Source organism: Numenius arquata, chromosome 2 (assembly GCF_964106895.1).
Source record: "Numenius arquata chromosome 2, bNumArq3.hap1.1, whole genome shotgun sequence".
Classification (NCBI taxonomy): Eukaryota; Metazoa; Chordata; class Aves; order Charadriiformes; family Scolopacidae; genus Numenius; species Numenius arquata.
In genome coordinates this window covers 43,861,999-43,875,215 of record NC_133577.1, presented here as the reverse complement: position 1 = coordinate 43,875,215, position 13,217 = coordinate 43,861,999, and the positions used below count along the sequence as shown (strand labels likewise).

The window sequence follows — 13,217 nt, the reverse complement described above, 5'->3', positions numbered from 1 at the left end:
TTCCTACATGTCATATTATCATCAGCTGTTCTTATATCCCAAAAGAATACTAACTACTGATCGATTGCCCGGACATGTCTGGCCGTGGCCTACACGTGCCCCGGGTAGTTCATTTATTTGCCATGGTGGATTTGCTAGAGTGGAATTTAATCAATAGCTAATTCATTAATTCTGGTCCTCGAGTATGTAGGGATTGTGCAGTATAAAAATGACTGGCTGGCTTCAGCTTTGATTGAAATATGACAAACACTACAGCTGACAGCTTCAGCAGTTGCTGGGCTGAATATGAATTTTGCTTATTTATCTTTCATAAAAGAAAATGCTTGGGAAAAAAAAAACACAACAGTTTGTGTAGACAAGAGGACATTTTAATACATATCTGTCATCAAACAGAGAAAAAAAGGATTTCTAGAGTATAGACTCATGGGATACCTGAGATATAATACAGACTGTGCAGTTTACAGTCTTTAATTGGAATCATGGTGTTTTTCCCTCTTCTGAATCAGTTTGGGGGGCTGTATTATTGATGAGAATGCTGTAGGATAATGTCTTTGTAGCATTCACAAATAATTGTTTTAAAATTTGCCTCAAGCTGCTGCATGACATAAATTATAATTTCACTCACCAACTTTTTAGAAGTCTTTCTGATAGCAGCTCCATCCACACTGTTCTAATGAAGGTTATACCACCGGAGCCATTATAAATACCTTACTTTTCCACCCCTTACAGTTAATAACTCAGCTTCAGGCTGAAACTTGGCACAAAAGGTCGCAGTCCTGGAATGATTATTTTATAATGCCAAACTTCAAATAGAAAACAGTATGGGATCCAATCCTGAAGTCCTAAATCAGGTTCTGGTTTGTTATATTTCTTGTCTGTGTTTTGGGGGTTTTTTGGGGAGATGAAGAAGTTCCATTGGCTGTGTTTAGGTAGAAACAAATCCTATTGAAATCAAGTATGCTTTTTTTTTTTTTAGTTATGACCTCAGGGTTTGTTTCTATAGAGAAGCATTGTATTTTATTACACAGTTTAGAAAGTCCTCAAAGTACTGCATGCATGTGGATGCTGACTTAAAGTTTGCGTAGTGGATTAAATTCTCGTGGTGTGTTGGAAAATAGTTCATTCCCCTTTAAAATATGTGTCTTCTTTCTCTTTTTCCTTGTAATATAGCATATTTTAGGTTTCTTTCTAATAACAATACTTAGTAGCAGCTTTGGTGCTCTCAGAAAAGTGAGGCACAATGCAGATGAACCCTGCCAGCAATTCTGGTCAGTGCTTAATTAAAAGGTTGATGGCTCTGAAAGCACCATGTGGCATAAACTAGGGGAAATCCTTCACAGCTTTACGGTGAGAGAGAGGGCTCTTTATGCACCTTGGGGGGAACCAGAAACCTTGGTCAGGGTGTAACGGAAAACTCAAAGATAAGGCCGTGGGAGAAAAGCTAGTTGAATTCTTTTGTTTGGTGTTCAGTATCGTGGGGTTTAGGAAGGTTCCTGTATCAGATTCTGTTCGTGGGTGAATGAGCTGGAGAAATTATTTCAAATTAACACGTTAGTGAGATTTTAGAACAAATGGATAAAATACATAGCAATGAATTGTTGGGATGATGGTAGTTGCTCAGGAGTTCTAAGGGAGCTCAAATATGAAAGTGTCAAACTTCTGAGCTGTGTAAAATATCCTTTAAATTGGTCTTGATACTAGAGGAGTGGAAAATGAGACAATATAGTGCAGATTCCTCCGTGGGGATCTGGGGAACTAAAGACCAGCAAGTCTGATTTTCCATACTGGAAAAATGGGTGAAAGATTGAAGAAAAAAAAAAAAAAAAGGATTCATAACTACGTGAATAAAGATGAAAAGCTGGGGAAGATTGTTCTGGAATCACATCCAGCCAACCTATGACAAGCTAACCAGAAATATTGAGAGAACAGGAAAAACACAAAGGTTTCTCATGTATGCTTAGTTTTATAGCACTTTCCCTAATGTGTTCAAGACAGTGTTCCCATTGAGGAAACCTGATCACTCTCCCTACTTTAGTAATGGGAAAAACAAAGCACAGAAAGATTTATCTAAGTAGTTTGTAGAAACAACAGAAGCATAATGCTATTTATCAGACTTCCTGTACTGTGTCATACCACCTCTCTAATTATGTTAGCACTGCAGTCCACGATACAGCAGGTGGTTAATTCTTTTGCAATAATGCTGAAGCAGTTCCTTGGTATGTGTGATCTCACGATGAGGAAAGTATTTTATCCACTGGTCATTAATAATAGCACTGTTCTCCATTTCAAGAATATCAGGTGAATCTTGTGATTTTTTTTTAATTCCAGCTCCTGAAAGTAAAGTCATTGAATCGTAGGTTCAGTGTGATTTTTTTAAATTTAACCCTTGTATGTGATGAGACTAACACAACATTCATTCTCAAGATTCAAAAGTGAGGCCTTATTATATTTTTAATCTTCATGGTTAAACCTTTACTACTGTGTTGAAAAAGAAAATAATCAGGAGTTCTTTTCACGACCCATGGACATTTGAAGCTGGTGATACCTGAAGAAGGCAAAAAGCAGGATTTCCTTCCCAAAGTCTGATTTACCAGAAAGTATCTGATGTGATATCAAAACTCTGAAATACTGGTATTTTTCATGGATTTTAAAAAAAATAATATTTCTACCTGGAAATGTCGGAATGAATTGTCTTCATATGCTTGAGCCAAAGGATTCCAGTGTGCTCTGTTGCATCAAAAGCAGATACACCTTTGTGGATCAGTTTGAAATTGTTCTTTGTCTCCTGGAAGTGCTGCAGTGCCTCATGGACCTTGTAGTCTGAGGGAGTTCTTTTCTGTGAACCTGGTTAGGCTGCCTTTTGTATGGGAGCTGAGCCCTACTTCAGTATTTTAGCCACATTGACAGCAGTCACAGAAGGGACTCATCCAGCATTTGAACTATCATAAATTGCACAATTGAAGTTTTCTCTGTGTAGGAAAGGACTAAATGCCACACGCCAGGTGTTGTGCATCCACCTGTGCCCTGAATTTGCAAGTTTGCTTCTATAGTTCAGGCTGTGTGCACTTACCAGCATAGACACAACTCTGGTTTACCTGAGAAGGGAGTAACTGGGGATGAAAAGGAGGAGAAACGGGCAGGCTCCGTCCCCATGTTTCTGCAGCTATATCAAATGTACTGTATGTGATGTACAGCTTACTGCAAGCTAAAGCTCCCATCCTGTCCTAATAAATCTGCACTTGCTCAAGAAGGTTCTCAGCTCAGCCTGGGGTATTTCTTCAATGGCGGGGGGTGTGTGTGTCGAAAAGCCTCTGCAGTCCCGTGAAAACCCTGCTGAATTTTTTAAACTGAGCTGTACAGGTGATGTTTTGAAAACCACCACAATTTGTCATGGGTGAGAAACATCAGAAGGTGCAGACATAACTGAAACATTCATAAAATTGTGAAGGAGTCTGCTTATTTGTGAGTGTATACAGCTGTGGTTTTATTGGGAGATCATACTGAGTTTTAACCTTTCAGTGGCGCTGATCAGTGAATTCCCATGCCAAATGATTTCTTTGTGCAGCTGCAGCTTTACACAGTACCAGGCTGTGTCCACCCCAAACCTGTATCTATAAATTGAATAATAATAAAGTAATTGCTTGTTAAAAGAAAGAAATAGATGCTGAACTCTGCAGAAAAGGCAAAATGTTCCACCATTGCATCAATTCTTAGGCCTAATTTGAAATTATTTTAGAGAGAAATATGACTTGCAAACCTGCAAAAATTGGCACAATACATTGAAAATATACCCTCAAGTGTCTCAATGAAACTTGAAAAAGCAAATAATTCAAAAATATGACTTGAAATCCTTTCTTTACTCCTGTCATCTATACTGTGCAAAGACTAGGAGAGAGTTACAATGGCATTTATAAAGGTTGAAGTACTACCCTTATTTTCCTTTTGTTTATATCTTTTTTCTGAAGTTTATACAATATATTTTCCTGCTTTTATTTTTTTAAGTTAGGCCCTGTAACATGATTAAATGTAGACGTGTGTGTGTTCATGTGCATGTGGTAGAATATGTAGTGAATACAAAAAAGCCATGTACAGAATATGGAATTAAATCTGGTTCAGATGAAGACCTTGGAATGATAATGGTGACTCTACAAGTCACCTATGAAATTATTCCTTCATAGGTGACATTAATTCTTGTTCTGCAAAGGCTTATTGCTGTGTGTATTCCTCTGTTTATACCTCAAGGAAGTGAAATAATAGTTCAGTTATTTTTATTCTGTTAAGATGTCAAAGTTTATCACAGCAGCTGCTGTTTCATTGTATGATTTTCACTTTAAATTAATGCTAATTTATGATGTCACTGACATTCTGACAGTGGCTGTGTAATTGGGACATGGAGATTAAAAAGAGGTATTTGGAGTCTAACTGTATACTGTGGAATGTAGTCAGTTCTCCATGTAGCATTGGGCTCTCCTTCTCTACCCAAAGAAAGTCATCATGAAATCAATTTGTTGTATGCAGCATTCCAGAATGATTACACATAAATGAAGTTTTCATTTGAAATACCCATGTGAAATGTGTACATTATAAAAGGCAGAGCAAATTTCTGTCTCAAATGTCCCATTTGACATATTTTTTAAAAATTGTAATACTGAGATTTTAGAGCCAACACCTGCACAGTTTTAGTTGTGACAGGCATGCTACTCTTTAATGTGATTTTTCCATTAAGATACCTTCTTCCTTAAACTAATGATGGTCTGATATCAAACCTGAAATCAACAACAGGATTTTGGTTTACAGACAGTCTTTTATGGCCTGCTGCAGTTATACTTTTGTACTCAAAATCAGAAGTCTTGAGTCTTACTTTTGCGAAACACTTGCATTTTTTACTGCTAATTTTATGTCAATGAAAATATTTAACTCCAGAAGAGAACTAGTATTTACTGATACTCTGATGAGTTCCTACTTTCCTTAAATTCTTTGCTGAAGAGTATATTTCAGAGTGACATACTCTTTGTATATTTTTTTTGAAAGCAGAGAAAAGACAAGATGAATATAAATCTATTCTAAATGGTGTCTGAGCACAATGTGAGCTGCCCTGGTTACAGGTCAGAGGGCGCGGGGTGGTCTTTTTCCCCCGACTGCCCATCTTCCACCAGGTTCCTGACTGAGAATGGAACGGTTGCACTAGCTGCAAAAACAGTTCATGTGTACCTTTGCTACAGGACCAGGAAGGCATATTGAATCCTTCCTAAAATGCTCGGAAGTTTATTGCACATAAGTTTCCAGAAGTATGAACGAGATATCCTTCAAGGTTGCTATTTAAAAAAACCTTTGATTGGATGTGTGATTTATCTTCCCAGAGTATTATCACATATTGACACTTTTTTCAAACTTTTACACCATTTGGTTATTAAAGCAGATGTGAAATCCAGAGGACTGTTTCGGACAGTTCAAAATATTTCACTTCCTGTGATTAGTATGAAATGGAACTACTATATTGTAATCCTTTAATGTAAGTATCCACAGAAGCATAAATACTTTAAATAATTTAACAGATATTAATTTTTCTGCTATTATAGATCTCTTCAAATCAACTGGACATCACCAGGACAGCCAAATGGCATTATCCTGGGATATGAACTCTTACGTAAAGCGTGGCAGAGGTGTACCCCGTCAAAGACTCCAAGAAGCAGCAAAAGTAATAGAATGTGCATCTCATTAGAATGTAACAAGCATGAAAATATCTGTGGAGAAGTGTGTTATCATCCAGAATTGAAGGTATATGTATATTCTTAAGTTAGCAATGTAATGAAAAATTATACTTTTAGGAATAAGTGTAAACCAGACCTCTTTAGTTATTGGAGGAAGGGAATCTGCTTCTTTTGAGATTTTAAAATCAAGGCTCTGATACGTATCTTGAAACTTTTTAAAATCAAATATGGGTGTTTGAGCTTAGTACAGGGGTAGCTGTGCAAAAATCTCCAACAGCGGATGTGAGTCAGCTGATGACAAGTGATTCTGTTGTCTTAAGTCTGTGACTTTATTTCTCTTTTCAGAAGAAATGAACTAGTTAGCATTTATGAATGTGTTTTGCATTAATGCTTTGGTTTGGAGCAATAGCACAGTTCTGAAGTGAATCCCCAGATTGATTTCATTTACTACATGCTAGTTCAGGGTAGAAGTGGGTTTGATACATGTGAATTAAATCCCTTGCACAGGAAGCTAAGCCAGAATGTGTTTTTCAAAACCCCTTCAAATACAGTTCAGCTCTGGATGGGGACTTTAGACTCCCAACCAGTCTGTGGACCACCTCATTTCACAAGCATGCATCTGAAACTTCTTCCCTTCAGAAAACTTTGCTCCATGTGCGTAGTGCACATGTTCATAGCAAGGAATCAGGCTGTGTCTGATCCAAAGCAAATCTCACAAGCCATGTGAGAAATCTCAGTGCCAACCCCTTGAATCCACTGATCCAATCCCATTGTGAAAAATTACATGGTGGATATATATGTATATAGATCTCTGTATGCATTTTTGCATCCCACTTGGAACAATCAGTTTTGCTCAGCTGCGTACGATAGATCACACACTGAGGAGAGTGTGATCACACACTAGAGGAGATTTTTTGCCTGCTCAAGTATTCAGATGTATGTAGAGATCTTGATGGTCATTCATATGGCTCCTTTGACATCAAGTGATTGTATTGGACCACTTACAGGCCATAGGAAATTTTCTAGGTGTACACAGAATTTCAAAAACACTAGTAAAACTATAAAGCTTCCCTCTGTGTGAGGAATCATTTCTCAAACCCTATATGGCCAATAATGGTCAGTACAGAAAATCTATTTAGATTCAGCTACAAGTGGGTGGCTGTTACATGACAATGATGAGCAGCTCTGAATGGGATCCATTGTGGTTTGTCAGATGTATTTTTAAATTATGGCCATTTTCAGGTTAATCTTCATATGAGTTCCTGTTTAGGAGTAGGATCAATAGCGTAGCAGGAGTCTGTAATGGTTTTTATTGACAAATGAGGTAGAAAACTCTTAGTTTGAAAGTAAGATTTAATGTAATGAAATAGTGTCCCTATTTGTCAAAGGCATCATCACATGTTCCATGACTAAAGCAAACAATATGTATTCACAAGATTCCCTGTCAGACAAGACAGTAATTAAGGAAGTGAGTTATTTGAGGGGTTCAAATAAAAACATAAATTACTCCAACCAACACAGCTTTAGCTTTTGAGTTCCCTTGAAAGCAATACTATACTAAACATATGTATTTCTGAAATCTTGCAAGTGAATTATGGGCAATCATTTGTTCTAAAAGGTAAATTTAGTTATTTCAAGTTTTTTGCATGGCAGACTTTTTAATAGAACTTGGCATGTGCATGAGTTAAATTTGTATTATATTAATTTTAGAAGTTTTCTTCCCCGTTTTTTTGTTTTTTCAGCCTTCATGTGTTTATAGTAACGTTGGACAGTGTCCCTTTATTTTTATAGCTTCCTGTCTTTCTAATTTTTTCTATTTAATTTTGCATTATTTTGTTATAATGGTCTCTCTGTATTCTCAGAGACTGCAGTTAGGAGTGGGTGCTACTTGGTTAAGTAATGGACATATAATAAATGACTGGAAGGTCCACAGAAAACGGAAGCACTCATACATAAAATGACATAGGAGTAATCTTTGTGGGTGAATTGATTAAAATCCCTCTCCTGATGCTTTGCCTGGTTTGCTATGTGTATGCCAGCCTAAAAGGTCCTGGCACATCCATGTTCCTCTTAAACTAGGGTCTGGGGTAGCATAAAACCTTATGTGGCAGCCCTCTGTCATACTTTTGTAGAATTTACTCTCAATCTATGCCAGCTATAATGCTGAAGCATTTAATGCTAGTATATGTGGTCTTTAAGATTCAACAGTTGAAGAAAAGCAACACTGACCACCATACACTTGTTCTGAAAAGAAAGTTTCTTACCACAATGTCAGCTGCTATTCGTCATACGTTAATTGTACAGACAAACGCAAAGAGATGCCACTGAGAGTTAAATGCTGAGCAGTTTAAGTAATGTTCAGATCCAGAATAATAACAAAGCTTTGTGTTCATTTGATGATAGACTGGTCAGCAAAAGCAGGCAGACTGTATATATGTAGATCTGATATACGAATAGATTGTGGAGTTCTCACTTTTGCTCAAGTCATTTATTGCATCTTGTATACAAGGCACAATGGGTAAAATTTCCCTCTTACAATTTCCTTGAATTCAGGAGTACTAAGTGAGAGGAAAAATGGGCCTTTTATACAAAAATAATTTGGAGATATGTCTTGGGTTGTTTATTAGTATTTCCTTATGGATTTATGGGTTAAATTTGGCATCATCAACTTGATATTGTAAGGCACTGGAGAACAAGAGGGACTAGTTATCATTTCTTATCTACATAAGAAATCACCAAAATATAATCGCCTTTATCCATACAAATCAAAGTTTTCCAGAAATAGGAGTACAAGGGTGTGTTTTCACTGCACAGCAGAGAGGGATACAGAGATGCTGCAGCTAACATTGGCTGAGTTGGGTCCAGCTAAGTAGCATGATTATATCAGAAAGGCAGTGATAAATAGCCTGGGTGCAGGGTTGCACTGGGATATGTGTGCTGCCTTTAGGATCCAGGTTAGTACCTCTGCATAGCACTGTGCTGTGTAAATTAACCAACTTGCTCAGAGCTGTCTTGGGAATCTCTAAAAGAGCAAATGACCTTTTCACTAGAAGGGACGTGTGTACATGCACGTTCATGGGCTCATGTACACCTGATATTAAGCCTAATGACGACCAAAAAAAGATTCCTCCTACCCCAAATAATCTTTGCATCAGATCCCTACTTCTTGTTTCTAGTTGTTAATCCATTTTTCTGCTGCAATGTCAGAAATCTTTGTTATTTTAACTAAAGCTAACATATTGCTGTGCCTGGTATCCTTACACTGTGTAAGGATAACTGATCACTGGTGTTTGTTACCAGACTTGGGTGGATTTATAATTCTTGAGAGCAAAAAGAATTTAGAAAGGGGTTTTTGTGTGTAGTTTTGCAGAAAAACTGAGAATACACTCTCATGATGAATTTTGTCAGCTGCCAGAAGCGTACCTATGTCCTGTGTACCTTTTACAGTAACTTGTGCTGCTTGGGTGTTCCCAAACTGCCAAAATAGACAGTCTTTTCCTAGCTGTTTCCAGTAAGGTGTGATTCATAACTCTATCCGTATTTGGAATCTCAAAACAGACATCAGCTTACAGAGCACATATCATGAGATCTGCAGAGTTGTACTTCAATTAACAAGGGAACGTACCCTAGCTTCACCCATCAGGGAGCATAATCTCAGTACCGATGGGACAGGCATTCCTGTATTATCTATGTAGCTACTGAACTGTTGTTACTGGCATCCTGAGGTGAACCCTGAAAATAATGAGACAGGTACAGTAAAAACATAATTAAAATAGTGGCATAAAGGCTAACAATTTCCATACACAATGGCTCATGAGTCTGAACATCAATGGTTAAAAGGGTCCTGACTGACAGTGTTAATACAGCTTCAGCACATTTTCTTTTCAGTAGCAACAAGCTGTATAAATCTGCAGTTGATGAACTAATCAAATATAACTCTGACATTACTAGGAGGTACAGGCTTACCCCTTTACTCACCATAATTAACATATGCCATTTGTTAAAAACACCAGGAGGACTCTTTTCTTTAAGGACAGGAGCAGCAAAATGGTGGCTTGATAGCTAGCCTCAAAAGCACGATTTTCAGGAGTGGAAACTAACGCATCTCGACATTGGTGAAGGATATTCCATCAATATTTATGTAAAATTTACTATTAATGCTTGCAATATTCTGCAAATTCTTTTTAAGTTCCTTCAGGCTTAGAGAACCTTTAAAAAGATAACACTTCATGTACAGTGTGTGTTGTAACACACCTGAAAGGTAATGAAACTCATTTTAGTAAGATAATATATAGTGACTTGTAACAGAATAACAATAATTTCTGCTCATGGATTTTAGATCTAAGGCTGTACCTGTTACCAAAGGGGGGAACAGCAGTTTGAGAAAACAAATGGGTGCGTAAGTATACTTAGCAAAAAAAGGTGTCTATATAGATTCAGAGATAATTTAAGTAAAAAAGAATGAGCCTTGCTAATTTAAAATAGTCCCTCTCACATGAAAACATGATGGGTCAATCATTACTCTGGTGTTTGCTCCACAGGCAGAAATTTTTAATGAACTCCTGTAGCTAATAGGAATTCCTTAGAGTGTTTTGTGAATTGCTATTTCACAAAGTGGCTCTGGCAGCAAGCGTTTGACAAGAAGGATAAACATGGCTGCCTAGCACATCTGTTTATTTGAGTAAATCAGTCCTAGCTCAACTGGCATGTGTCCATAAGGCCAGATAATATCCTTCAGCGAAGTCTTCAGTAAGCAGAGGGATCAGGGATGACACAATGTTAATTAAAAGAGAACTGCATTGGTAATTTTGGGGTATTTTTGAAAACTGTTAAAATCTTGTGTAGTGCTGCTGCCAGATTTGGTATCTGGTTACTCTGTGCTAGTGTCATGGCTGACCAGGCCTTTCTCAGGTATCGTAATAAGCCACTCTTTATGCCCAGCCCTTCCCAGTCCCTGTGCTCCTGGGTCACAGTCTCTCTGTGGGTTTGGATGGGAGGATAACTACAGGATTGATTTGTACATAACTCAGTCTACCATTATTTTTAAGGGCTCCCATGATAGCTAAGGATGAACATTTTGTATCATCTCCATAGATAGTAAAGATCTCCTGGTTAGCAAGCATATGTCAAACATTCAACCCTCTGTACAAAGGTGAGATCTCTGACCTGGCTAAAATGTTGGTGTCACTCGATCTGATCTCTACGAGGCTTCTGCTCTCATGTAGAGAGCATCCAGTTGGGACTGTCACTTTTAGATCTAAGAGGATGAGATAATAATAACCTTTTGCTACTATAACTTTCAATCCATCTGCTTTTCTTCTTTGTCAATGACATAATTTTAGCATTACTTGAATGCATTTTATTTTATGGATTGATAATGCAGAAACCCTGGGCTGAATATCAATGCAAATAGAAGCCAACTATCTTTAGAGGACTGCCAAAAAAGTGTTATTTAACAATTTACAGCTGACTGCAGAGGATGTTATGGAGCTACATAATAATAGCACCAACTATATTAATCGGTAATGCCAGATGAGAATCTGAATGTGTTTTAGAGCTGACTGGACCCCTTTTTGGAATTTGTCTGTAGGGTACTGAGAAATTCTGAGGGTATTAAATCATTTTTAACAAGGAAAAGTAGCTGCTGAAACTATTGTAACATACCAGGGTGTTCAGCCAGGGATTTTTTGAGGGAATTAAGGAGGAAAAGGAGAGACACCAGTAATAAAACAACGTTACAAATAATGTTCCAGCCAGGATGCTCTAGAGTTAGTGCTAAAATGGCCCTCCTAGTGTCTGTGTGAAATATGCACAGCAACTGTTTCTACTGAGAATTCACAAGAGAAGGGACATTTCTTAAAACTTGAAACATCACATGGAAAGTAAAATAGCTGCTCAAGCGTTTGAGACTGGATAATGCCAAAGATGTGTTAGTTTCTTTATCCAAAGGATGGAAAGACTGTGCTCAGGTGAAATTTGGGTGGTGTGTGTCACTGAAAAGAAGGAAACAGTACAGGGATGACAAATTAAATCCATGGAAGGAAGAGGAGAAATTGGGCTAGACAGATAACAGAGGGAGACACAATCCCAAGGAGCACACAAATTGGGACCAAGAATGTGTGGGGAACGTGTATTTGGCCTCCTTTCGTGCAGGCACATACAGCATTTACCGGCTCTGGTGTCTCAAGCTCAGGATGCAGTAAGAAGGACAGGACAGAGGCCATTCTTTACAAGTCAGTCTTTACCCATATCAAGAGTTGTTGCTGAATGTGAGCTGTTTGGAATACAGTGACACAATAGTACTTGATGTGATATTTTAAATAATGCTTTTAAATGACTTGGAAATACAGAGAGACCAGGTAATATTCTAGGTTGCTTTGGAACCAATTGTAAATGAAAAAAACCTCAGCCTGGAGTATGTACCAGTCGTAAAAAAATATCCAAAAGATGGGAAGCAGAGAAGAGGTGTAAAGCAGAGTTTTATTTGACATCTTAACTAATGATCTGGAAGAAAGAACAGTAGGTTAATTAAATTCAAAGATTGGATTATATTACCAGTGACAAGGTGGACAGCAAAATAATATAATAGGACCTACAGAGACTCTAAATTCCTCAACAGAAAATGACAAAATTCAGCTACGTTGGTAGTCTAAAACAGATGCTGAATGAGAAAGTGTGCTGGAAAAGCAGAAAATTTTGTGACAATTCAAAGCATATAACGTTAAAAAACCTCAAAATACAGTGAGGAAAGAAGAATGCCTCATGTTAATTTTAGGTTGCATATTGTTTATGTATTGTAAATTGTAAATTCAGAACCTAACCTAATAGTCCCAAAGGTGACTGAGTAAAGGCCATTCAAAACTGAACAAAACAAAGCATCATATATTCACATAGAGGTCAGAAAGAATTTGTTTATGAATTAAGAAAAATCATAATTTTTTTTTTCTTGTATATACATATTTATGTTAACATTATAAATGTAATACAAATGAGATGTCCTGAGGCTAGTAATATACATTTTGTAAAGTTTTTTGTTAGCTAGTAATTAAAGTACCTAGGTAAACAAAAGATCTTTCTAGAGGAACACTTCCTTTCTCTGCTTCTAAGATAACTCAATTTAGAACGTGGTTAAGTAAGGGGCAGAAGTGAGCGTTCCATGTCAAAAGAAAACAAAGGAGCAACTTTCCTCAAACTTCTGTGCTGTACTACCAGCTGCATTTGCTGTCAAGCTGTAAGAGGCATCCTTCTGGCTGGTACAAGTCGCGCTAACTGTAGGTTCTGAGGTTACAATTTTTACGATGATTCTACTGATTGTTCTATATGGTTTGCTGTGTATGCAGTGTGCCACTACATCATCACAGGAGTAAGTGTACAAATAATTATTTGATTGTTCAAGCATATAATTTTCTCAACAGCACCTAGAAAGAAGTCTACAGTTAAAAGACCTTTTCAAAATTCGTTTCCATCTAAATTTTACTTGGAAAAAAAATTCCTTATGTAAGTGCC

General features: G+C 37.3%; 1 protein-coding gene across 1 annotated transcript in view; it reads left to right on the top strand.

Moving 5' to 3' along the window:
* The window catches only part of USH2A (usherin), a 390,721-nt gene that overhangs the window by 286,664 nt on the left and 90,840 nt on the right, over positions 1-13,217 (top strand). The window contains exon 47 of the mRNA XM_074166292.1: positions 5,580-5,778. Within this exon, the coding sequence (XP_074022393.1) occupies positions 5,580-5,778 (199 nt within the window). The remainder of the gene's footprint in view (positions 1-5,579; positions 5,779-13,217) is intronic.